Source organism: Phycodurus eques, chromosome 1 (genome assembly GCF_024500275.1).
Source record: "Phycodurus eques isolate BA_2022a chromosome 1, UOR_Pequ_1.1, whole genome shotgun sequence".
Classification (NCBI taxonomy): Eukaryota; Metazoa; Chordata; class Actinopteri; order Syngnathiformes; family Syngnathidae; genus Phycodurus; species Phycodurus eques.
Window position 1 is genome coordinate 21,284,444 of NC_084525.1, and position 26,841 is coordinate 21,311,284.

Genomic DNA, 26,841 nt, shown 5'->3' on the forward strand with positions numbered 1-26,841 from the left:
GGCAGGACGCGCTCCATTTTCTATGAATTTACGAACGAGCGTGTTGGCCATTGGCATGGACACATTAGTACGTCCGCCATATTGAATGTGTTGTTTCGGCGTGCGAACATCTCGTCCTGCCTGCCGCTCTGGCTGCTCCGCCTCCTCAACAGTCAGACTGGCGGGAGTGCGCTCCGGCACGCCCAGTGTGTGGCACTCTGAATAACCGAACGGCACACTCCAACAACGTTCTGAGTTTCCCACTGTTCCGGAGTGTAGAGAGCACACTGAATTTGCACAGTGAATTTACGGATGTACCCTAAATGCCATCGGTTTGACGTTTTACTTTTTGGAATGTACAATAAATTACAAATCATAAAGAGGTGACAAACGTACCTGTCGAGCACAACTGTTGCTGATTTTTTGTCGCTTTGGAATTCCTTCAGCTACCTGAGGTCCATTCGCTCTGCTTCTGTTTTCTAGTTTTATGCCCAGTTGTTAGACAAGAAGGGATGGGCTTTACCCCCAGTGGTACGGATTCCGAAATAGTTTCACCTAAGTTCCTGAAGCCCAAGCAAACATGTCAGCGCAAGACTGTGGAGGTGTGCCAGTGACCGGCTATGAGTGTGCCCCTGAGTGCAAAGCAAACGATTGACACCTAGTCAGTAACGCCTTCCGTCTCTGATAGGTTGTTCTTCCTTGGGCACAGTGGTTTCTTAAATATAAATTAATAAACGGCAAAACCATCCTTTAAGTACAAACTCTGTAATGTAGTTAATCACAAAATTATAGTTATATGAGGTAAAATGAATTTAAAAGTAAAATAAAATGAAAATAAAAGTGAAATTAACAATTACTGTTAATTGTGTACAATACCTTACAACCAAGCAATACAATGTGTTCTTATAGTTTTGCTAAATAAATTGTGCCTAATAAGATAAAGATAACAACTGAAAAAAATACACCTTATATGTGTGGTTTCAGATACAAGTTAATGTTTTTAACGCCAAAACAGGCTTGTGAGGGCTCATCAACGACTCCTTGAGTTTGATCAGAACAAATACAATTATTTGGGAGTAAATCATCTTCTCATCATTGCTGTGCCCGCTAATCTGTCTCCGTGAATGCTATGTTTTGTTCATTTTCTGCAATACTGACCTGTGAACTTTGAAAGGTTTTTAATTTTTAATTGTTTGAATAGCAATAGACCCATCACACTGGTGAGCTAATTTTCAAACAGGCCCGTTAGCAACTCGTGTGGTTCTTGGGGGCTAACTGTTCTCCACGGGCACCACGTTGGTACCAGTACCATTCGCAAATTTATTAGTGGAATGTGAGTGATCACCCACAGAAATTCCAAAGTGGTTTGTTATGAAAGAATTCTTTGTGATTAATCAATAAAGGTTTTTGCAGTGTCATAATCTTCTGCTCTCTTTGAACAACTTTATATTTGTATGGGTTGGAAGTAGCCGCTGAATCGAGCTTTTGTGAATGCTGAGTTCCATTCCAACCCTTCGGATGGACTTTCCCCGAATTTTGGTGAATGCCTGTTCTTTTATTATTATTATTTTTAAAACCTGTCCTGTGAAGCTGCATGGCCTTGCAAAATGTTGGATCGGTATGCCGTTGTGCTGGAGCAGTTTTGCTGTGCAACAGGGGAGTTTGAAATACTCCCTCTGTCTTATGTTTTAATTTTTTAATAATCTGATGGTTATTGAAAATGCAGCCAGACAGAAAAGGGTTTTAGGGGACAGACAGAGTGGACAAGGGGACTAGGGGAAAGAACCACAGCAGAACAATAGTGAGACAGTCTAGATATTTGAGCACAACATTATAACAGTCAAATTGTGTTATTATTTGTGGATGGGGGGATACCTGGTGAGGACATGCAATAACTAACCAAGAGAACAAGATGAGAGAGGACAGAAAAGGGCAGGACAGGATGTGGGAAAATTAGCAAGGCAGTGCTACAGACGAGTGGTGCGGTGTGACTCTTTTTTTAGTGTCCAAACACCTGTAACAACCTGTGAGTTGATATATTAGTATAACCTGTGTTGTTATTAGTGGTCCCAGCACAAGGAATTAAAAGCCTGTAATGTGTCTATCGAACGTATTAGTGAATGAACACTATATCACTTGCATGTTAGTCAACTGGTGTACGGAGCTGCTGAGCAGGCACATTGAGGAAGGTTGGGCCTGGCCACCTCCCCCCGTGCCAGCAAGCCCGTCCAGCAGGGGATCCAACTGGGGGACACCACGACCCCCCAGGAGGGAGGTGCCGAGCCTCTCCAGGACTCAAGCCAAAAGAAATGTGAAAACCCCTATTACTATGGTTACCAGGTCCCCAACTGGCAACCATTATCCCTGTACCGTGATTGTGTGTGGTGGGGTGTAGTGCATTAAAATTGGAGAAACTGGTGGGTTAGGGTTAGAGACGATCACAGGGCAATAATGACCCCAGGCTAACCAGCTCCCCAAAGGATGTGCGAATGTATGTGGTGCATTAAAAATCCGCGGGGGAAAAGCATGGTGGCCCAGAGAGCAGGCCGGAGTGGCGGGATACCTGGCTGAGTGTCCTCCCCAAGCCGACCCTGCCCACCCCCCACAGACGGGTGTATGATGCATTAAAACTGGAGGACCGGCAGAGCAGAGAACGGGGGGCGACCAGACTGGAAACCAGCACAGATGTGCCAGCACCCGGCCCAGCGCCCGCCCCACCATACCTGGTGCCAGACTCCTGTGGGTCCACCCCGGCCCGACCGGCTGGCAGACCCCTGAGAAAAGGGGGGAAGCCCCTCCCCACCCTACAGCTAATTCCGACCCCCCCCTCCAAACCAATCATAGCCCAGTGACCAGAACAGGGCACGGAAGGCGGGGCAGACTGAGGCAGGAGGGGTTGACATCCTACCATGAGCCCCAAGTCAGCCGGGGACCCCACACAGCCCGAGGGAGAGAGGGGCGACGACCACGGCAAAGCGCCCCGGGGTGAGGGAAAAGGAGGACACAGGCCAGGGACGCCGCAGCATGGCCCCCAAGACCGGGACGAGACCCCTTGAGTGGGGCCAGCGGCCACCTCCCCGGCATCCAGGGATGCAGAGCAGCCCCCCAGGTGGGCAACACGGACACAACCAGACCCAAGAGCAGGAGGGTGCAACAGGCCCACCATCCCCAGAGGCCCAGACCACAGATCCAGAAGGATAGGGTTAAAGTGCATACAAGTGACCCTATGCCGTGCACAGGGGTCTAAAATGACAAGATATGAGATGGTCACATTACATTGCATTTACATTACACATTGCATTACATTTCTGTATTACATTCTTTCCCAGGCAAACAGAATCAAGCTTCAAGGTTCACCAATTTAATGAAAGGTGACCAACTTTCCTTAAAGTTAGCCATTTGCTTATTACGTTTGGCAGAGATATTTTCTTTTGTTACATACTGTACTCCATGACAAGATTTTGCCGTTGGTTAATGTTGATAGCTTGTTTATTTTTCCAGTTTAACAGTATTGTTTTTTACCGATAGCTAGAATTACAAATATTGCTTGAGCATGTTTATTTGGAAGATCTATACCTTTTAAATCACCTTGCAGACAAAGATTAGGAGAAAACAACGCCAAAGAGCATGCAAATAAGAGTCTGGAGCATTTTCAGTACAATGAGTGCATATGTTTGATTTTGAATAACCCATTTTAGGCATACTTTATTGCATAACACGTGATCTATGGAGTACTTTGAATTGGTAAATTACTGTTATTTATCATTGAGAATGTGTTTCTACAGATTTGTGCCCAGTAATCAATGTCAGTAGACACTGAAAGGTATTTTACCCATTTTGCAATTAGTAAGTGTAGTGAATTAGTACTTGAGATGAATTTGTATACTTTTGAAAGGAGTTTTTTGTTTTTGGGGAGTAATTCTACTAATTCCTACTAATTCTACTATACCGTTTGTCCTCATTAGCGTTGCAGGTGAGCTGGAGCCTATCACAGCTGGGCAAAAGGTGGGGTACACACAGGACTGGTTGCCAGTCAATCACAGGTCACAGTTAGACAAAATCCCAGGAAAAAGCCAATGCACGCAGAGGGAGGACATTCAAACTCCACACAGAACGGCTCGCAATGTGATTTGAACACCAAACCTCAGAACTGTGAGGCAGACATGTTACTAGACCAATGAGCGGCCATTTACAAATGCATATTAGGTCAAAGGGCTACAGGTGAGAGCAGACCTCCACCAGGGTTTGCATTGACTTCTGATTTCAAATTATCAATCAATTTGTTGCTAAATTGGTGATAATCGAATGGAGGGGCCAGAGCCAGTCCAAGGCAAAAGCCAACCAAGCACCTGCCTTGGGCTACCAGGATCCCAAGAGCAATAGAAAGTCAACAGAGCCCAGAGTAGAAGTTTTATTTACTCTTTTTTTTTTTTTTTTTGAGTGGTATTGAGGAAGAACATAGTACCATTAAAAAGTCAAATGTTTGGATTGGATTGGTTTCTTTAACTAAAGATTTTGAACATTTGTTATTATTCAACTTTGTATTTGTTTTAAAACCATTTGTGTCACCTTGTTTCAGCTACCTCTGCTCAGTTGCATCATTATTTAAATATTTTTGTGACATGTTGTTGTTTATTTGATTTAATACTCTGGTTATTATTTTATTGTTTTTTTTAACTAAAGATTTTGTGCATTTGTTATTATTCAACATTGTATTTGTTTTTAAACCATTTGTGTCACCTTGTTTCAGCTACCTCTGTTCAGTTGCATCATTACTTAAATATTTTTGTGACATGTTTATTAGATTTAATACTCCAGTTATTATTTTATTCAATACTCCGGTTTTGTACATTTTATGTTATTTTTTTCTAAGGGATTTTATTTGTTCTTTTGTAGTAAATACATTGTATACTGGTTTATTTTGTTACTTTTAGTGGGCTCAGAATACATTTATTATTTGTCATCCAGTATCCCACTTATTGCTTCATCCATTGAAATGTGTATATCAATCCCAGTCCACTCTTCTATTTATTAATTTTTAATTAATTATTCTATATTCATGATAATCCTCCAAGTGGAAATTCAACAATGAATGATCAATAATCACTATTATGGGCAAAAAGAGAGGGCCCATTGAGATGAAGGATTGGACTCATTGAAGAGTTTATTCATGTACAATTTCACTTTTGTAACTGGCCCTCCGAGTGAAAGCAGAACTCTGATGTGTCCCCCGATGAAAATACAGAGTTCACAGTTGTCAGACCTCAACTCGAAATGGGAAGGCGAATTTTCTGACGTCTTTGACACGCGTTGGTCGTAACATCGGGGGCGGAACAAAAGGGAGTCTCTTGTTTCCACACAGCCGACCGACGGGATTGCGCAGTCGGACGCCGCAGAGGAAGGAAGAAGAATGATGAATCCTCTGTCAGTTTTGGTGCCTCTTCTCAAACTTTACTACTGTGGAATCAGAGTTCTCATCTACCAGATGTTCAACAGCTCGTTTACTCTACCAGGTTGGCTCTTTTATCATTTCCCATGTTTACATTGGCTTCTTTATACAAAAATAGTAGATTGTAGGTTTAAACTTAAAAATAAATGAGAAATATTTTCTTTTATTCTCGACTACTGTGATCTTTTTCGATGCCGTATGTATTATGATAAGGCAGAGGTGGCAAAATCCCTCTCCCTCTGTCCTTACAGATGTGTAAAAAAGAAAAAGACTGGTTAAAGTATAAGTACTGATTCCACTCTTATATTTAAAAAAATAGTGCAGACTGAACTTTACATAAGTACAAAAGTAAAAATTATTTGTTTAATATACGATACCTGTTCAGATAACTTGTCACTACGAGGAAAAAGAGATGTCAGGGTGAAAGGGGCACAAAACCAGTACTGAATCCCTGCACTCTATCAAAACGTGTTCCTATAGCTTTGCTAATGTTGTGAATTGTACAAAAAAATACAATAAATTAGCAAATGATAACTTTTTTTTAAAGTACACTTTACCTTTATGTTTGTTTATTAGACAGACAATTTTTTTAACCCCAGAAGGTTTTTAGGCTGGCACAAGAGATAATGTATTTGCCACAAATCTTTCTTGCAGCCGACAACATAAAATAATTCTAGCATCTAAGCACATAGATGGGCAAAACTTGCATCTCTGAGTCTTGCCATCGTTGTCCTCAGTGCTACCTGGTTCATGTTCCTGCTTGTCTCAGTTTTTTGTCCTACCTTATAAGTCTCCATTCAATAAATGAGTTAGGGCTGCAACTAATAATTATTTTAATAATCAATGAATCTATTTATTACTTTTTTCAACTTATTGATGAATCAGATGAAAAAAAACTTTACTTTCCATCCCTTTATTCAAAACAGGACATTATATCAAATTAACAGAGCAGAAAATGCACATAAAATTATTCTGATTAGGTTTTGGTCTGTAACATGTCAGAAAATAGCCCAAAAAATGTTTTTTCTAAATAAAAGCAAATGTTTTCCAAGGTCTTATTTTGATTACACACAAATATAATCAGTCTGCTTTCGTGCAGGATTCTGAGAATATTTCCTGTTAAGAAATTGAAATTCAGAGGATTTGGACAATTGTAAGTAAAACAATGTCTCTAAATGATTAATTGATTATAAAATAGTTGTTGCTTAATTTGATAATCAATTAGTTGCCACTTATTTGATTGATTGTTGCACCTCTAAAATTAATCATTAAATAAATCGAGATCTCAACTGCTTCTCTCTATTTACGTCTATTTTACATCATGTTGTCATCTGCAGAGGTTGAAAAGAGCAAGTAGCCTATTTTGACAAAGTAAGATTAATTCCTCATTTAAATGAATGACCATTGAACCAACCATTTTATGTAACACTTATCCTCACTAGGGTCGCGGGCGTGCTGGAGCCTATACCAGCTATCTTTGGGCAAGGGGGGGGGGGGGGGGTACACCCTGAACTGGTCGCCGATATAATCATAATTTAATAATAAATTAAATAACCTCGACATTACTCCACTGGCCGCCGTCTGCAATTCTTTTCCGTTCGACACACATTTAAAGTAGCGTATTTAAACCATACAGTATTTCATTGTCTATTTGCCATAGTTTAGAGTCACAGCTTATGTTTTTTAATGTGATTATGTTGTTGAAGCAGACGCGGGTGTGTGTATGTTAACAATTGGTGTTTCGATAGCATCAAGCTCGCAATGATATTGTATATCTGATCTGTGCATTTACGCTGATCTCATTGGCAGACATCCGATCAGATTGGTATCTACATTTGGAAGAGGCTTGATTCCGATATGCAGATATCTATATATATATATATATATATATATATATATATATATATATATATATATATATATATATATATTTTTTTTTTTTTTTTTTTCACAAATTCTTCCAGGGTATGTAAACTTATGAGCACAACTGTACATGTATGCACTCATACGTACCCCTGTCATATTGGAATGAAAGTGTAGGCTACACCTTTTTTATAACAACTTGGTGGCGGTGGCATATTAGAATGAAAATGTACAGCTTTCTCATAACCTCTAGGGGGCGGTGGCGTTTTGGAATGAAAGTGTACAGCTTTTTTATAACCAGTAGTTGGCAGCATCCATCCATCCATCCATTTTCTGAGCCGCTTCTCCTCACTAGAGTCGCGGGCGTGCTGGAGCCTATCCCAGCTGTCATCAGGCAGGAGGCGGGGTACACCCTGAACTGGTTGCCAGCCAATCGCAGGGCACATAGAAACGAACAACCATTCGCACTCACAGTCATGCTTACGGGCAATTTAGAGTCTCCAATTAATGCATGTTTTTGGGATGTGGGAAGAAACCGGCGTGCCCGGAGAGAACCCACGCAGGCACGGGGAGAACATGCAAACTCCACACAGGCGGGGCCAGGGATGGAACCCGGCCGGTTCCTCAGAACTGTAAGGCTGACGCTCTAACCAGTCGGCCACCGTGCCGCCTAGTTGGCAGCATACATTTATAAAATGTGAGAGTTTTCCCATTTGCCCCTATACCTATGTATAATACGCACCATTGACTTTTGACAATTTTGGCGGGGGGGAATTTGCATTATAAATGAGAAATTATGGTACCTAAAAAGAGGTGTAGTAGATACCAGAAATATATGTTTTTTAAATAACATAATCAATACAAATTAGTTTGTACTTAACACCATCTGCTGTATTGGTAAAGGTCCAACTGGCAAAGCAGCTGAGGAAAATACAAAGCAAGGCCATAAACTGTTTAAAAAAAAAAAAAAAAAGTGTGTTAAAGCATGTGAGAGTCACAAGGAGGGCATTATGCTTTGCTGGCCTGTTACTCATAATCTGCACAACAATGTTATTTATTTAACGAGTTGCATGGGGTTTATTGAAAAGCATGAATAATGGATTAAAGGGCCTATCCAATCTTGTGAATATTGGCATTCCATAGTTCTGCACTTAGAAAAAAAAAAAAAACATAAAATCCAAAATACTGGGCTAATCATTGTAATATATCCAGAGGTTGAAGCTGTCATGAGTGGAGAAGTCCATATAAATGTTGGTGTTGATTGGTGACAGTTATGGGACATTGTATTGTTGTTTGTATGTGTTTAAAAAGCGTTTCTGTACCCATCCATCCATCCATTATTTGAGCCGCTTATTCTCACAAGGGTCGCGGGAGCACTGGAGCCTATCCTAGCAATCATCGGGTAGTACACCCTGAACTGGTTGCCAGCCAATCGCAGGGCACTTAGAAACAAACAACCATTCGCACTCACAGTCATGCCTACGGGCAATTTAGAGTCTCCAATTAATGCATGTTTTTGGGATGTGGGAGGAAACCGGAGTGCCCGGAGAAAACCCTCGCAGGCACGGGGAGAACATGCAAACTCCACACAGGCAGGGCCGTGGATTGAACCCCGGTCCTCAGAACTCTGAGGCCGACGCTGCCTGAAGAGCTCAGAGACAGAATTGTGGCAAGGCACAGATCTAGCCAGGGTTACAAAAAAATTCTGCTGCACATAAGGTTCCTAGAGCACAGTGGCCTCCATAATCCTGAAATGGAAGACGTTTGGGACGATCAGAGCCCTTCCTAGAGGTGGCCGTCCTGGCCAAACCGAGCAATTGCGGGAGAAGAGCCTTGGTGAGAGAGGTAAAGAAAGAACCCAAAGATCACTGTGGCTGAGACCCAGAGATGCAGTCGGGAGATGGGTGAAAGTTCTAGAAAGTCAACCATCACTGCAGCCCTCCACCAGTCGGGGGCTTTATGGCAGAGTGGCCCGACGGAAGCCTCTCCTCAGTGCAAGACACATGAAAGCCCGCATGGAGTTTGCTAGATGGTGAGGAATAAGATTCTCTGGTCTGATGAGACCAAGATAGAAATTCCATCCATCCATCCATTTTCTGAGCCGCTTCTCCTCACTAGGGTCGCGGACATGCTGGAGCCTATCCCAGCTATCATCAGGCAGGAGGCGGGGTACACCCTGAACTGGTTGCCAGCCAATCGCAGGGCACATACAAACAAACCATTCGCACTCACATTCACACCTACGGGCAATTTAGAGTTGTCAATTAACCTATCCATGAATGTTTTTGGGATGTGGGAGGAAACCGGAGTGCCCGGAGAAAACCCACGCAGGCACGGGGAGACCATGCAAACTCCACACAGGCGGGGCCGGGGATTGAACCCCTGTCCTCAGAACTGTGAGGCAGACGCTCTAACCAGTCTCCACCGTGCCGCCCAAGATAGAAATTGTTGGCCTTAATTCTAAGTGGCATATTTGGAGAAAACCAGGCACTGCTGATCACCTGTCTAATACAGTCCCAACATGGTGGGGGCAGCATCATGCTGTGTGGGTGTTTTTCAGCTGTCGGGACAGGGAGACTGGTTGCAATCAAAGAAAAGATGAATGCGGCCAAATACAGGGATATCTTGGACGAAAACCTTCTCCAGAGTGCTCAGAACCTCAGACTGGGCCGAAGGTTCACCTTCAAAAAGACAATGACCCTAAGCACACAGGTAAAATACAGAAGGACTGGCTTCAGAACAACTCCATGACTTTTAGAGTCCTGACTTAAACCCAATTGAGCATCTCTGGAAAGACCTGAAAATGGCTACCCACCAACATTCACCATCCAACATGACAGAACTGGAGAGGATCTGCAAGGAGGAATGGCAGATGATCCCCAAATCCAGGTGGGAAAAACTTGTTGCATCATTCCCAAAAAGACTCATGGCTGTATTAGCTCAAAAGGGTGCTTCTACTAAATACTGAGCAAAGGGTCTGGATACTTATGGCTGTGTCATATTTCAGTTTTTCTTTTTTCATAAATCTGAAAAAATTTCAACAATTAAGTTTTTTTAATCTGTCAATATGGGGTGCTGTGTATACATTAATGTGGAAAAAAAGAACTTAAATTATTTTAGCAATTGGCTGCAATATAAAAAACAGTAAAAGATTTTAGGGGGTCTGAATACTTTCCGTACCCACTGTATGTGCCGCGAGTTTGATGTTAATTTTCGTTAGCTCGTCTGTTTTTTCTTTTTTCATTTGTGTGTTCGCTTTGAGCTCCCGGTTTTTGTGAACAAAACCGAAGAAAGAAACAAAGCCTGTGATGTATTTGAACATTCAACTGGGATCTGCATTGTCGTCTGGGCGCTGCTGGATAGAAGTGCTAGAGAAGAGCAAGGAATGGACTGCTTGCATAAGAGTGGTAAAATTGGACATTTTAGATCTAGTCCGATACTTTTTTTTTTTTTTTTTTTTTTTGCTGACATCGGACCGATTTCAGATCTCAAAGATCGGATCGGGACGCCCCTGTTTCCAAAGGTCATTATTATCCATCCATCCGTCTTCTTTACTGCTTATCCTCACTATAGTTGCGGGGTGCTGGAGCCTATCCCAGCTATCTTCTGGCAGGAGGCGGGGTACACCCTGAACCGGTCGCCACCCAATCGCAGGGCAATTATTATCCATTCATCCATTTTCTTAACCGCTCATCCTCATTAGGGTCGCGGGCGTGCTGGAGACATGACATGAGACAAGCTAATGTTGTATTAAATGTCACGAGGATGTTGGCAAAGCTTACCTGCCTTAGCAGGTATGGGGGCTGCCGGAGTGCTCAGAGAAAACCAAGAAAGAGAAAAGGCACGGGGAGAACATGCAAACTCCAAACTCCACACAGGCGTGGCCTGGATTTGAACCCCGGTCCTCAGAACCGGTGAGGCAGATGTGCTAACCAGTCGACCAACATGCCGCCGGCAATTATTATATTTATATATATATATATATATATATATATATATATATATATATATATATATATATATATATATATATATATATATATATATATATATATATATATATATATATATATATATATATATATATATATATAATAGTAGTCACTGATGGTGTAGTGGTACACTCGCCTGACTTTGGTGCAGGCAGCGTGGGTTCAGTTCCCACTCAGTGACGGTGTGAATGTGAGTGTGAATGGTTGTCTGTGTCTATATGTGCCCTGTGACTGACTGGCGACCAGTTCAGGGTGTAGTCCGCCTTTCGCCCATAGTCAGCTGGGATAGGCTCCAGCGTCCCGCAACCCTAACCAGGATAAGCGGTGTTGAAAATGGATGGATGGATATATATAATAGTTATTTACCAACTACTGCGCCAAAATGTATCGATATTATTGGAAATTAATGCCCGTTTAATGTTTTTGAGCAACAAATTAATTAAATCACCTTGTTAGTGAAATATGGATCAATTAAGACTCACTAGCTACTGAACAGCTCTCAGTAAAATACAGTGCAGTTTTACACCACTGCAAACCATCCACCCATTCATATTCTACACCGCTTTTCCTCACTAGGGTCGCGGGTGTGCTGGAGCCTATACCAGCTGACCTGAGGCGAGAGGCGAGGAAGACCTTGGAAAAAAACGTCAGCCAGTCGCAGGGCCATATACACAAATAATTGAGACAATAGTGACAGTTAAGAGTCAACCACAATAATAAACATTTTGTTAACTCATTCACTGCCAGTCCTCACAGTTAGTGGATGATTAATATCTCTCAATTAAAACTTGACTTTATGAAGGCATACTTTTCATGCAGCTTTTTGTTACATATTAGAGTGTGCAGGTGGTCCCAAAGTAGCAACGCGGGGAGAGTTTATGTCACCGAAGTATACGAGTGCAGTCAGCGAATGAGGTGATCATTGACAACAGGCTCTCAAATATTCACACACTCTCCTTCATTTTTCGCCCATTTCGTCTCTTTGTATTATTATAATGCAGGTACAGCGGCCAGGGCAATCTGCTTCTTCCTTGACAATTGTGCCATGTTGTTTGTGTATAAAGGACAGTATTTGTGGCGACTCAAAATGTTGTTTCCTAATAAAAACAACAAGGGTCGCAGTTTTTCCGTTGCAGCGAGTTGGTATGTGTATGAGGGTCAATTGCCACGTGTGGGTGTGATTTGGCGACTAATTTGTTCGCGATTGTCTAGTTCTACGGCATCGTTTGATGTGCGCTGGGCCTAAAGCAGCCTTGGGTCCCTTGAAAGGTGCTACATAAAATCGAAGTCATATTATTATTATTATTAATACTACTACTGCTACATTTACATTTTAAGTCAGTGTTCACAAATACCTCAAACATTTTATAAAAAGAAAATAATTGTTTTGCATTTTGTTCTCATCTGGTCTCATTACAGTCTTACAGAAGCAGAATGGAAGGGTTGGCATTGTTACTGGTGGTACAAGAGGAATGGGTTATGTGACTGCAAGACATCTGGCAAGACTTGGCATGCATGTTATAATAGGTAGGCTACTGTCAAGTCAGTTTGCACTCAGCATCCTAATCTTTACAGTTTGTCTCAACAGTCATATACAAGCGCAAGGACCTGTATGCACTAATCCTGACACTATATCCCTTATAACCCATCTGAACTTGTACACTTCACCATAACTCAGTTGGTTGAAACAATACCGTAACACGTATTCTTTATCCCTCTCCATTAAAAAAAAAAAAAATCAAATTACCATTTAAAAAATGTCAGGTAAGTGATTTTTATCAGGTGCTTGAGGCTTACATTTCCATAATTCACATTGCAGATTACATATTTTAAACTTCAAACCCATATCTGAAAGGAATTAAAATATTTAAATTCAATGTTCTATATATTTTCAAAGTTTTCAATATTTAGTTGAGAACTACTACGTTTCTAATGACCCATCTCTCATTCATCATCATCATCTCCAGCTGGGAATGAGAGAGAGGAGGGCTTAGCTGCTGCAAGGACAATTCAGGGAGAATGCAGAGAGGGGAAAGGTAACTATTTTTCTTCAACATCAAAAAGAAAACAGCTGTCTCGCTAGTTACAGTATATATAGCGGCTGAAATAAGTATTTAACACATCACCATTTTTCTCACTACATATACGTATATGCCACTCTCGCATACATGCATGCATACGTTCAACATTAAGCATTATAAAACTTACTTAACTTGCTTATTCCATGGCAGGTATTGGGTAAATTAGCTTTTGAAGAGCTGAGGGAGCATACTGGGCATTTTTCATCTGTGACACTTACTTAACATGACAATTTAACATCAATAAACAGCAAGACAAAGCTTTGAAATCACAGATTTCATTAGTATAAAACCTCACATAGGCTAAGCCCCCTCCACCCCCCGCCCCCCTCCTCTTTTGGGTGCCTTTAGGAAGCATTAGACCAGTAACCACGTAATGTTTTCAACAGTGCAACAAGCTTCGGTGTATTTTGTGGTAAATTTTGTACCAAACCTAGTCAGGAATTTCACAGAAATTCCTTCCAACCTTTGCATCTGAGTCGCACGAGGGAGCACTCAATTGTGTGCATGTAATGCGAGCCAAGAGGAGAATGGAGGGAGGGGCAAGGCGGGAGCATATGCAGATCAGTGAGGGGCACAATTCTCTCAAGGACTCAAATAAATGGCCCCAAAACACTTTTGAGGAATTGATGACAGAAAGGGTATTTAAAAAATATATATATTTAATATTGATGAATGCACTTTTATCATGCAGGGCAAAGGGCTAATCCCGGAGCACCACAAATGGTCTATCTGTGCTCGTCCGTGATTATCAATATGTTTGTGTGCATGCCACTATTGTTAATCATTTTCTTGTACTCAATTCCTAGTGGAGTTTCTGTTTCTGGACCTGACTTCCCTGAATTCAGTGCGAGAATTTGTCGAAACATTCAAAGGCAGAGGGCTTCCGCTCCATGTTCTGGTTAACAATGGTAAGCTTTTTTTGTATCTGTCACTTTTCAATATGTATACACGTCATCCGATTCTTCCAAGGTACCGTTTTTAATTGTCTGTTCTTAAGTGACACTATTTTAAGTGTTTGCTGTATAATAGTGGAGCATACAACATATGTAAGTACTGTACAGCAGTGCCATTGAGTAAGATCAAAGAAGATTTTTATTCCTCCCTCAGGGTAGAAATTGACACGTTACAGCATCAAAAAGCTACGCTTGCACTACTCGGGGCACTTGCGAAGCAAGCGCAGAATAGGACTACTGTTTCCCTACCAAGCAAAGTGTAAAAGGCAACTGAGGAAAGTTGGGGATGTGGTTATCTGTGCCTCACCAAAAAACAAAAATAGATGCTGCTATAACTGGGTCTGATAGGCTTCTGGATTAATCACAAGATACTCGATTGGGTGACAGTGGTTAAAGCTACAAGGAAGCCAGACAGAATTTCTGAACGCAAAAACCAAGATTGTATTCTGGAATGTTCAGACAATGCACTACACAGGAAAACTACCTCAAGTGCCAGTAAAGCTGATATGTTACAGTTTGGACATGCTTGGCATAAGTGCAAACAGATAGGAGAACTGTTTCAAAGCTCATGTCCTTACAGATGAGCTACTGCTGCCCCAGTTGACATAATTTTTTGCTGCTGCTTGAAGTCTGGAGTCCATGGACATCACCATAATGCTTCTGGAAGTGCTTTGCCAGGCTTTCATTTTTGTCTTCAGTACCTGAAAAGCAGGCTGTATTGTGTTATGATCAGGTCTCAAGCAGGATCAGGAGATCAAATTGACATGGCCTTCAATAGTATTGCTTTTGCAGTGTTGTAGCCCTTTAAAGCCCGGATATATGAACACAAATGGTGGAGCAAAACATGCAGACAGACAATATAACAACACTCGGAGGCATATATTCTCTGTGCAAAATATTACTGGGGGGCTCGCACAATCACAATGTATTATGATGCACAAACTGTTCCATTCTTTACATTGTATTTAATTATTTTACTACAATATGTTTTTGTAAAGACCGGTATTATAGAGTGCTATTTTGCCTATTTTTTTAAAAAATTGTGTGCGTGTGTTGGGGGGGGGTTATGGCATTTAAATGGGGAAAGATGATTTGACATATGAATGTTTTGAGTTATTAGCAAGATCCTGGAACAATTTGGACTCGTATCTCAAGGCACCGTATTATTAATGTTAAGTGTGTGTTTGAAGTGTTTTATTGTTTTGAACATAATGGTTAATTTCTTGTTTTACCTATATGTTAAACACAAAGTCAGTTTTGACACTGTGTTGAATTTGTCAAGGCTTTGTGACACTGCAACAATGTTGTTCATGTCACTTTGTGTAGCTGGAACCATGCTGGTTTCTGAGAGTCAGACAGAAGATGGCTTTGAGTTACACTTTTCTCTCAACTACCTCGGCCACTTCCTACTGACCAACCTGCTGCTTGACTTGCTGAAGAGATCAGGCAGACCAGGCTGCTGTTCACGTATCGTCAACATGTCCTCTGCAACACACTATGCGGGGGTTATACACATGGATGACCTCAACAGGAGGTAAAAGGACTAAGATTATCACTATTTTCTTGCTTAGTTTATCTTTCCTATTTATTTCAAACTTGAAGTTCATTGAAACTCTTTTTAAAGAACACCTAAAGTGGATACTGCACAAAGTTTTAGGATTAACAATTGTACATTTTCTCCTAATTGTACTGATACAGTAAACCCGCTGTTTGTGGCACAGAAGGACCTAGCCCTGCTCTTGAATAGTAAAAACTGTAATTGACGCTCCCCCGTTATGAATTACCTATATAAATAATTTAAATTGTAAATATACCACAAACACATTCAAACTCATCCAACAACATAAAATAAAAAACATATTTTGAGAAAAAAAAAAAAAGACCCCAGAAGTGCGCATATATATTATATATTAGCTTTGTAACCTGTAAAAATACCAATTCTCAAGCAATAAAGGAACCTCCTTCAGCTGAGCAGAGTTGAGCTTTTTAATACCCTCTTCGCAGAGCAAAAATATTAAGTATTAATTGTAAATGTTAATATTAGTTATATAGGACTCCGTGTGACTTCTTCTGCTAACAACCCAGGCTAAACTGACATGCATGATCTTAGAACAGTCAAGATGTATCGCTTCAACATACTAGCTTGACACCATTACTACTGACCAGGACTTTGGTGAAATCTTGTGGCATCTCAGGTCATTTCGGAAAGAGCCCAAAAACGCAAATAGGTGAGGTTTTCAGCAAATTGCTAAGGATAGGTTCCACAAATAAAAACACAAATAGGTGAATTCCTGAATAGCAAATAAGATGGGCTTCACTGTAACATTATTTTTGAAAATAATTGATAGATACATTTGTAATATTATCCCAGTGTGTCTTTTAAGTTAAGAAAGAGATCTACTGTACTAATACTAACCTTTCTCCCTTACCCAGGTTAAGCTACAGTTCTCATGGTGCCTACGCCCAAAGCAAACTAGCTTTAGTGCTTTTCACTTACTACCTACAAGAGCAGATGACAGCCAAAGGTTTCTCAGTGGTCGTCAACGCTGTGGATCCTGGGATGGTGGACACAGCACTCTACAACAACCTGTGGAGCCTTGCACAGGCACTCAAAAAGCCATTTGCCAAGACTTTGTTCAGGGTACATCAAACATGCATGTGTCAGTCTTAAATTAACTCTGTTTTTACGTAACAATATGCTTTTACACTACAGTATTCCTTAAAAATTAGCTTTGGTTGTGTTGGTGGTACCATGGGTTGTAATCACGAAGCTAGCATCTATGTTTCTGCCAGTTCCACCTCCACCAGCGTTAAACCTTTATTTCAAGACAAGGTGTCAAATAAGAAAGTGGAAAAATATGTTGACTACAATGTGTGTAGTCCTAGTACCAATACTAAATTTACATAATTCTTTGAACTAAATGTTTGCACCAACAACTTTTCTTTTGTTTTCCCCTTCAGACACCGACAGAGGGTGCCTCCATAATCATGTATGCGGCAGCTGCCTCTGAGATGGAAGGGGTGGGTGGTTGCTACCTCTACAATGGCGAGAAGAGACAATCAGCCAAAGATTCCTATGACGCTGAACTTCAAGCGGAGTTGTGGAGAAAGAGCTGTGAGCTTGCAGGCCTACACAAGGGCTAATATACAGCGTGACTGTCCTTCAAAGACCAATAGATCCACATCAGACTTGAAATTATGTACGGATTTGGCTTGGACCAGTGATTCACAACCACTATGGTGTGGAAATGTATCTTCTTTTTTTTTCCTAATTGGTCTGAAAATTATTAGTTATCTATTGTAAGTAATGTATCTTTGTTCATCTATTGTATCCGTGCCAGCAATGTATCGTGACAGGAAGATAATTAAATGCTCTTTCACTTGATGGCAGAAGCTCCAGTTAACCTTTGTATCCACCTGTTGCCATGCATACAACTGAATAACTTTGTGTTAAACTAAACAAGACCAGATTTCCCATTGAGTAAGTAATTTGATCCGAGATCATCATTATTTCAATATATATATATACAGTATTTTTTGTCACATTTTTGTTTGGTGGTTTTCCAATGTGAAATATGTGTCTGACCCTGACTCAATAAAAATTGGGAAACGCTGTATTAGACAGACATCTGTGACACAGGTCAGAACATTGTGGCTGCCCAATATACTGTAAGTAAATTGTGTTGGCTCTGCAATATTAATAGTTTTCTAGATTAATATTCAAAATCCATACTGTTCTTTAGCTTGGATCAGTGTTATTGAGTCATTACTGTGTCATCACCATGACCTTATCAGAGAAAACTATCTGGCTCCAGCTTTTGTCAATTTCCTGAACTTGTTTTTTTAGGAGCCTTACACATTGACCAAGTTTTAATCACATGATTCTGTTTGCACATTTTTTGGAGAATGAATTGTAGTCTAGTGTGTGTGTGTGTGTGTAGGAGGCTACATCACACTGCTTTTGTCAGAGGTGGCAGAGAAACCTTTGGAATGGGGCACTTCCAAAAAAGAGGCACCCTTGCTCAAAAACTAAATACCTGAACCCTTTAAAAAAAAATGTCCAAAAATAAATTGCACAACGGCTGCCTAAGGCCTGGACTCCAATTCCTTCATGTAAAGCCCCTAAATTCATTTGAAACAGTCCTGTCTGTATCGAGATGTGTTGTGTGCCGTTTGTACCCGTAGGTGGCAGTAAAGCCTAAGGCAAGGAGTTCAATGCCTGGATGACGTTATGATGTCAGAGTCACGTCGGTGTGGTATGTCCATTACTATGTTCCAGAGGAAGCATCTTTTTACCTCTTTCTGATCATATTATGCATTCCACAATGTTAAGGAAAGGTGGTATGAAGATTAAAATACTGTAGCTGGTCAGAAGATTTGACTTTCCAGAGAGTCCCTATGTCACATGCTCAAAACCCCAGGACGCTGATTGGCCGAAGAGAAGATCTGTGTTTCGCCGATCGATTGCTATTCCTTAGAGTCCCCGGGTGTCTGTCACCTCTAGTTTGAAATTGAATTTGTCAAACTGAATCTGAAATGATCAAACTGAATATGAAAATATATAATTTGAATTTTATTGCGGATAAAAAATTATTACGTCCAGTTTATTGGACTTCAGTTCCAAACTGATAAATTAAATTGAAAATTATACTATCCAGATTCAGTTTTTAAATGCCATGTTTCAAATGAAAAAAAATAAGATTCAAATTATGTTTTTCAAATTCAGTTTTTAATGCAATTATTCAAGTGTAGAAATTAAATTTAAAACATAAATGATTCGCTTTGGTTCCTGCTGGCACATATTTCAGCCCATAGATAAGACTGATTGGACGAGAGGGACGACTTGATTGGACAACGCCGTTTCTGCAACCCAACCTCTTTTGAGCGCGTTGTCAGTGTGCGCAGTACTTATTTGAATGTCGTGATTAGTCCTGAGCATATCTATCCAGTATCACCTCATATGTATGTGTAACGAGAGCAAGGTAAACAGTCTTGTACACAAACTTTGTAGTACCTGTAGAAAGAATTATAAATATTTAGATTTTTTTATGTATTTTGTGTCACTACATAAAAAGTCGTCAAATGTCAGAGTGAAAGAATAACATTTAGGTTTTGTTTGTTTGCTTTACCTCCAGAACGCAAGGTGGCGCTAAGTGCCCCAGAAAGCCAGACGTCACGCAGTGGACGAAGAAGACATTCACTCGTGTTAAAGGAACCAAACCCGAGGTGTAGTTTGTGAGGAAATATATATATTCACAGTATCGCAAAAGCAGGTTGACTCGTCGGAAAAATGGTTGGAAAAATTAAGAACGTCCGCCAGAAGTTGCATCAGAAAGCTGTGAAGCTGACGTGGCTGCCGGGCTGCGCTTCGTCCAAAGGCAAAGGGTCGGACGAGCCTTTCGCCTGCCTAACGCACCAGCCAAGTCATTCACATGTGGACAATGGCTTTCCTGAAGTTACAGGGAAGATGCAAGTAAGTGGCAACTGAATAATGTCTACTGTACTTTCAGTCACAAGTAACTGTTAAACGTAAAACAAAATTTGAGCAAGGCACCTTGCTCATTTTTCTCCCACCCTACCAGAGTACCAACATCCATCCATTTTCTGCACTGCTTAGCCTCATTAGGGTCGCGGGTATGCTGGGGTATGCTCACATTCACACCTACGGGCAATTTAGAGCCTTCAATTAGGCTACCGTGCATGTTTTTGGGATGTGGGAGGTAACCGGAGTACCCGGAGAAACCCCACGCAGGCACAGGGAAAACATGCAAACTCCACACAGTCGCGTGGCCGGGATTTGAACACGCATCCTCAGAACTGTGAGGCGTATGTGCTAATCATTCGTCCAGCGTTCGACCCAGTACTAAAAGTGACAGCGAAATAATTATTACATTTTTATTTGATATATATTTTTTTCAATTCATAGGAAAAAAAAACACTGACAAATATACAACAATATGTATGTGTACACGAACACACATTTTCCCGGGAAGTTTTTTGTGCGCTTTCTATTATACCTTATGATGCTGCCAGATCCATGTCTAATTTGGAACGTAGTACAGTAATTGGTGGTGTCAAGGAAGCATGATGAAGTGAAACATTTCAAATCCGAGACAGGCTTTATATATTTGGGAGTAGCTAAGTTTAGCTTGAGTTAGTGGAAGTTACAAAGAGTCTTCGCTGGATGTGCATGAACACAGTTCTGGTACATCTTTTTAAAGAACATAGGCTATAAGCAACTTATTTTTTAGGGTAATGTTCTATTGAAATTATATTAAAGAGTTTGGGGATCATAGTTTGTTGTATATTTATATCTCTGAATTTAGGCAGTTACAGTTCTGCTCACTATTATTGGCACCCATGAAGTTTAAGTACTAAATGTGGAATATCTCCTGAAGAAAATGAATCAAGTGAAACAACATGTTTCTATAGAGAACTTGGTTGACACAAAAGAGCAAATGATAAACAACATTTTATGGACAGATGAAACAAAAATAGAGCTTTTTGGCAACGCACACAAACAGTTTGTTTACAGACGGCGCAATGAAGCCTTTAAGGAAAAGAACACCCTGTCAACAGTCAAGCATGGTGCACTATCCATAATGCTGTGGTGCTTTCTTGCATCTGGTACTGGAGGCCTTGACTGTATCACAGGTATCTTGAAATCAGAAAATGATCAAGAGATTTTAGAGCAAATAGTTTTACCCAGTGTAAGAAAACTTTATTTGAGGCCCAGATCATGGGTCCTCTAGCAAGACAACGACCCAAAGCACACAACCAAAAGCACACAATAATCATTGAAAAGGAAAATATTGACTGTTTTAATATGGCCTTAAATGAGTCCTGATCGAAATCGAAATGAAAATCTTTGGGTGGAGCTGAAATCTGCCATGGGGGAAAAGAACCCTGCAAATGTTCAAGAGCTTGAACTAATTGCAAAGGAATAGTGGGAGAAAGTACCACCAGAGAAGAGCAAAAAGCTTCTAGATCGATCCAAGAAACGTTTGGAGGCTGCCATCGCTGACAAAGGGTGTGCAACAGAATATTAAGGAGAGGTGCCAGTATTGCTGCACATGATATTTTCTGTTTTTCTTTCTTTGAAATTACAATATGTAAGTTGTAAAAAAAAATAAAAAAAAAATTCATTGTTAAATTACTTTGGACTTCAAATTAAAAGATTCCGATGATATAAGTTTGGTACATTTCCATTTATTTCTGAAGATACTATACAGGTTATGTGAAAAAATTAAGGTGTGCCAATAATGGTGAGCAGGACTGTATAAAGACAAATTGGGAGCCTCAATTACAGTATTTTCACAACCATAAGGCGCGCCGTATTAAAAGGCACAGTCTCAGTTACGGTGTCTATTTCTGTATTTAACACATAGATAAGGCGCACTGTATTATTGGGCGCAGGCATGGTAAAACATACGCTATCTTAAAACATACGGTAGCATGCATGCACACTAAAACAATGTTTTTAAAAAGGCAGAGGGACAAAACTGAGTTCAGTTGTACTTTATTGAAGTATTTGACAATGTACTCTCATTATTTTTTTTTTGGATCAATCCTCCCCCCAAATCCATCAAAGTCCTTATCTTCTGTATACGAAATTAACAGCTGGGCAAGTTATCCATCAAACACGCCGGGTTCCCTCTCGTCATTGTCAAAGTCAGTCTCGTTGCCGGGGGGCTGTTCAGTAATGATGCCAGCTTTTCCTTGTAATCCGCCAGAAGTTGCTGTTGCTTTGTGGCAGGCCTCGGTTCATCTGCGATTACTGTACATTTATGGAGTTTAATTTTAAATGCTCAAAATGTCCTCCTCCAACATTGCAACATTCTTCAAACCTTTCCAGAACAATAAAAGCTTACAAGATTAACTCTTAAATTCTAGTAGTATCAAGCAAGGATTGGGGTTCCAAAATATGGTTTCAAGGCAAGTGTTTGGGTTTCAAAGAAGTGAAGAAATAGTGAGTTTTCGGGCATGATGAGGCCACCAAAGATACTTGTTTGGAATCTCATATATAGCTTGTATATAATATCTGTCTCTTCTGGTATTTCAGTATAAATGGTTTCTGATATAAATGTATGTGGTTAACATCTGGCTCACAGTTCTGAATACCGCGGTTCAAATCCCGGCCTCGCCTGTGTGGAGTGTGCATGTTCTCCCCGTGCCTGTGTGGGTTTTCTTCGGGTACTCCGGTTTCCTCCCACATCCGAAAAACATGCATGGTAGGTTAATTGAAGACTCTAAATTGCCCGTAGGTGTGAATGTGAGTGCGTATGGTTGTTTGGTTATATGTGACCTGCGATTGACTGGAAACCAGTTCAGGGTGTACCCCACCTCCTGCCCGAAGTTAGCTGGGATAAGCTCCAGCACACCTGCGACCCACTTGAGGATAAGCAGTTCAGAAAATGGATGCATGGGTAAAATATCATGTTTATTTTAAACAAAAACTAAAATTCAGGATAAATTTGCGATATCTTACCCATTTAGATGCTCTCGTTTAGATTTTTTTTTATTCTTGTTTTAAATGGCTAATGTTGTTATTTATTCTTTGAGTGAAGACAGTCAATTGTATTATCCACTGAATAATTGATAGCCACATTAATCTATAGTAACAAATACAATTCTTATGCTTAATTCTGCAGACCCAGGACCAAATGTCTTCCCCTGCTGGGATATTTTCAGGAACAAAAATTGCTCCAGAAGCCCTGAGACAGACCTTAACATTCAAAGACCCTCCAGCAGCCCCCATACCTGCCAAGGCAGGTAAGCTTTGCCAACATCCTCGCGACATTTAATACAACATTAGCTTGTCTCATGTCATCGTCAGTAAGCAAACACTTTCCTGTGTTTGTGTGTGTGTCCGTGCGTGTCTTTTAAGGAACCTCTGAAGAAAAGAAAGTCAAGTCAAAGAAAGAAAAGATGAAAGAAAGAAGGGAACGATGGCTCAACAGTGAGTTAATTTTATATTTACCATTCATCACATTGGGTGTTCCAAGGAAATTAAATTTTTTGTATTCTTGAATGCAGAGATCAAGCATTCTGTCAAGTACCAACACTATTGATTGAATATTCCTCATTTGTTACAAGGATAGCTTGTAACAGCTTGATTGGAGAACATCTGAGTAAATAGAATTGACTGGAAGATCTGTTCTGACCTCAATATGCACTAAAGATTTGACACATTCTAGTGCTATTGGATGATAAACTGTGCCCAAACCTTAAACTGGTTGTGCATATTTAACCTATGTCCCCTTTAAAATGTTTGACATTGAAAATGCAACGGAAAGTGACTAAACCATACTGCTTGGCGGAAACAGGGCTTTACCTAGCCTGCTCACTATGTTTGGGTTTCTTCCACAGAGATAAGCATTATCAAGTTGACAAAGGAGCGTCAAGCGGCACAGGCCCGGCGGCAGGCCACTCCGGTAGTGGGAGACATGAGTGTGCTTGCGGAAGCCCTGCCTGAGCTGTCGGAGCTCATCGCCCCGGCTACCACAGCCTGCATAGCCCCCACAGCTCGCCGGAAAAGTAAAGTGTAAGTACAGTTAAAATTCATGTGTTGTGTATAGTTTGTGGAGACCAGGTGCCTCATGTACAAAAGGTGCGTACGCACAAAAACGTGATGTACGTTCTTTTTCACGGCAAAGATAAAATGTATCAAGAGTGAAATGACCGTGGAAATTTGCGGTGCCTCACGCCAACTGCATGGCTGGCGTACATCAGAGACACATGAACAATTAGGACTAATGAACAATGAATGCCCAGCAACATTTGATTTCAACAATCTAATTGAGGCAAGGACTCAGAATTAATTTAACCAGTGTATTTAATGAATCACTGATATTTGTGAGGACACCTATTAATTGATCAAGGCAATCATTTATGCCGCCTATTGCCCTCACAATCGCTTCTTGTGACTCCAGCACATGCACGGAAAAAAAGTCCTTTGAATTTACTTAATTTGAACATGTACATTGGTTGCACATGATTAAAATGTTTTTTGTTGTTTTTTTTTTTTAGGAGAAGAGGGCTAAATTACGTAATTTTAATCACATGCAACCAATGTACGTGTTCAAATTAAGTAAATTCAAAGGACTCTTTTTATCAGTCTACACGGGTGCGGCAGCAGCTGGTTGTTGGAGCGTAATTGCGTTAATACATGGTATTAACCTTGTGGGGGGGGGTCAGAGTCGGCCACATGTGCTCCCACCACCGCAAAGAGTAGTGTCACCCAGGATCGCAGTGATTCTCTCCTTGAACGGGGTGAGGCCCTCCGTGCAGGTTCTTCCGCCTGTTTTGACCACACTGTGGCGGTGGGCAGCTGTCCTCCGCTTCACATCTAATGTCTGACCACTTATTTTTGAGTTCAGCGTGCGTACCCTGTTCCACCCCACAGCATTGACAGCCGCACACGTGCTGTCCCAGTCAGTTGTTAACGCCAGAGGAGAGAGTGCCAAAGAGGATTTTCTTGCGCACCTTCACTTCATTGAGCAACTTCACATTCAGAAAAAATATTTTTCTTCATTACCTTGGTCATTGTCCTTTTTTCCTGATTATGCAGAGATCGGGATGTCAGGGGCAGGGTTCATTTAAATATGACTTGCATATTTAAATGTGGGCGTGGACAGCGAGGAGTCGGCTACTCCAACGTGCGCTCATTTCCACGTTGATTGGAATGTACGAAGGGAATGTGCTTGGATTCATGCGTACGCACAGATTCATACATCTGGATATTTTGGTGCGTACGACGTTTTCTGGATTTGAGCGTACGCCATGTTTCAGTACTAAATCGACGCAAGTCTTTGTACGTGAGGCCCCAAGTGTCTCCAACACGCATGATACACATAAGTTCAACATGTAACAATTTATTTTGAACAGTGGTCAAGATTCAGCGTGTCGTGCATGTGCTTGTTGGTGAATTTTATTTGTTATTATAAGTATTGTTTTTAACTAACCCATCAGGCCAGTCAAGAAGAGCACGGCAACTGATTTCAGTCAGATGAGACCGCTACAGAAACGCAAACTTTTGTAAGTCACTTTTTTGACAAATTATTAGTCAGTGTTATTAACAACAAGCATCAAATGAAATGTGCTTATTTTCTTATGTCTGCATGTCTTTCTTATGTCTTCTTATTTCTACAGGGAGTCAGAAATCAGTAGGTTTGGTGAGGCGGTGAAAATCCTCAGCAGCAAAAGGAATCCTCTCAACGAGATCTCTGAGCATCTGAGGAAGCGACTAAAGCATTTAGAAGAAGGTTCCAGTTAACGTCAGTAAGATGTTACTTATTTACTGCATTCAAACCATACATCACCGTTCCTCCATTACAGAACCCCTGTTTACTATGTCTGTGTTTTTTTTTTTCTTCTGACAACAGCCTTTCAGTAATGTTTTTAGCTGATGATCAGCAATAAAATTCTACTTTCAGTGAGTGTGATGGATTTATGTAGTGAAGTGTTTTGCGAAAATCCGCAAATAATTGACGCCCCCAAAGGGTTTGTAATTTCCAATAAATGCCACACAAGGATGGCAAAGACCTACTTTTATTTAATTGAAGCTCTTAACCCAGTTCAAATTATTTTCGTGTACCAATTAATTTTATGGATAATGTACATTTATCGGGATGCACTTTTCCATGAAAACAAATGACAAGAAAGGAAACAAGAAATTACTATGTTCTGCACTATAGCAATAAAATCAGTTTAATAGCGATTTTAAGGATACAGTGACAGAACACAGCGGGGTGATTTTGGGGAATTTTCTTGTCTCACCAAATTGTGAAAAGGCAGCTGTGATTCGAGTTGATAAACTAAAACAAAAGAAGTTCAAGCTCCTAACATGAGAGTAATGAGAGGTGACTTTTTATGTAAAATTTGAAATTTTCCCTATTTTGTCGAGTGGTCATCACTAGATAAACAATAATTCTGATGTTATTCATAACACAAGTTTCTTGATAAAATACCAGTGCAAAGTGCTTGGCTGGTTACAATACTAACATGATGATTTGTGGTTTATAAAATCTAATACAGTACTAAAATGGGTATGCAACGAAAACAATGCAAATATGGATTAGCAAGAGTATAACAGGTTTTTGAAATTATTTTGTATATTTGCTATTTGTTGTAACTGTCAAACATAAAAAAACTTGATTCCTTGTTCGCTTACACTGAAATACACAACCATGCTCATTTTTGCAGTGTACTGGCTCAGACATTATTTGAATGAAAAGGAAAACCAAAAAGGATCAAAAATATTGGTACAGACTTATTTCAATGTTTGCTCATTGTGCAACCCATCTTGTGAGCCCACAGTACACCTACATTCACAATGAATTTTCAGACCGGGTGTGTACCTTGTATTTCGAGATACTGATCCAGTCTACATTGGCAAAGTCCTCGTTTGTCACCTTTTCATCTCGATCAGGGGTGAGCAAACATTTGTGCTCAAGAGCCACATTTGATCTTGAAAACGGACAGATGAGAGAGGTCATTCGTTGGTGGGGTTGAAAATAAGATAA

General features: G+C 40.6%; 2 protein-coding genes across 2 annotated transcripts; both read left to right on the forward strand.

The window, feature by feature from the left end:
• The first annotated feature begins 5,361 nt into the window (after positions 1–5,361).
• dhrsx (dehydrogenase/reductase (SDR family) X-linked) lies at positions 5,362–17,932 on the forward strand. The gene is made up of 7 exons (XM_061688877.1): positions 5,362–5,492; positions 12,703–12,810; positions 13,251–13,319; positions 14,171–14,272; positions 15,644–15,851; positions 16,751–16,958; positions 17,279–17,932. Exons 1-7 carry the CDS (start codon positions 5,390–5,392, stop codon positions 17,459–17,461), a joined length of 981 nt encoding a protein of 326 aa, XP_061544861.1. The 5' UTR covers positions 5,362–5,389; the 3' UTR covers positions 17,462–17,932.
• A 1,304-nt stretch (positions 17,933–19,236) lies between these two features.
• On the forward strand, positions 19,237–26,406 carry slx9 (SLX9 ribosome biogenesis factor). The gene is made up of 7 exons (XM_061682760.1): positions 19,237–19,299; positions 19,453–19,790; positions 22,969–23,089; positions 23,205–23,276; positions 23,687–23,861; positions 25,289–25,354; positions 25,469–26,406. The coding sequence occupies exons 2-7, from the start codon at positions 19,608–19,610 to the stop codon at positions 25,590–25,592; spliced, it is 741 nt and encodes a 246-aa protein (XP_061538744.1). The 5' UTR covers positions 19,237–19,299; positions 19,453–19,607; the 3' UTR covers positions 25,593–26,406.
• The last annotated feature ends 435 nt before the right edge of the window (positions 26,407–26,841 follow it).

What these genes read in the sequence shown, in the direction of transcription:
- dhrsx (XM_061688877.1), top strand. Translation starts at nt 5,390, where the DNA reads ATGATGAATCCTCTGTCAGTTTTGGTGCCTCTTCTCAAACTTTACTAC. An exon ending in TGGCATGCATGTTATAATAG is followed by an intron (nt 12,811 to 13,250) that starts GTAGGCTACTGT and finishes CATCATCTCCAG; the next exon opens with CTGGGAATGAGAGAGAGGAG. An exon ending in TTGCCAAGACTTTGTTCAGG is followed by an intron (nt 16,959 to 17,278) that starts GTACATCAAACA and finishes TTTCCCCTTCAG; the next exon opens with ACACCGACAGAGGGTGCCTC.
- slx9 (XM_061682760.1), top strand. Translation starts at nt 19,608, where the DNA reads ATGGTTGGAAAAATTAAGAACGTCCGCCAGAAGTTGCATCAGAAAGCT. An exon ending in AAGGGAACGATGGCTCAACA is followed by an intron (nt 23,277 to 23,686) that starts GTGAGTTAATTT and finishes TTTCTTCCACAG; the next exon opens with AGATAAGCATTATCAAGTTG. An exon ending in GCTCGCCGGAAAAGTAAAGT is followed by an intron (nt 23,862 to 25,288) that starts GTAAGTACAGTT and finishes CTAACCCATCAG; the next exon opens with GCCAGTCAAGAAGAGCACGG.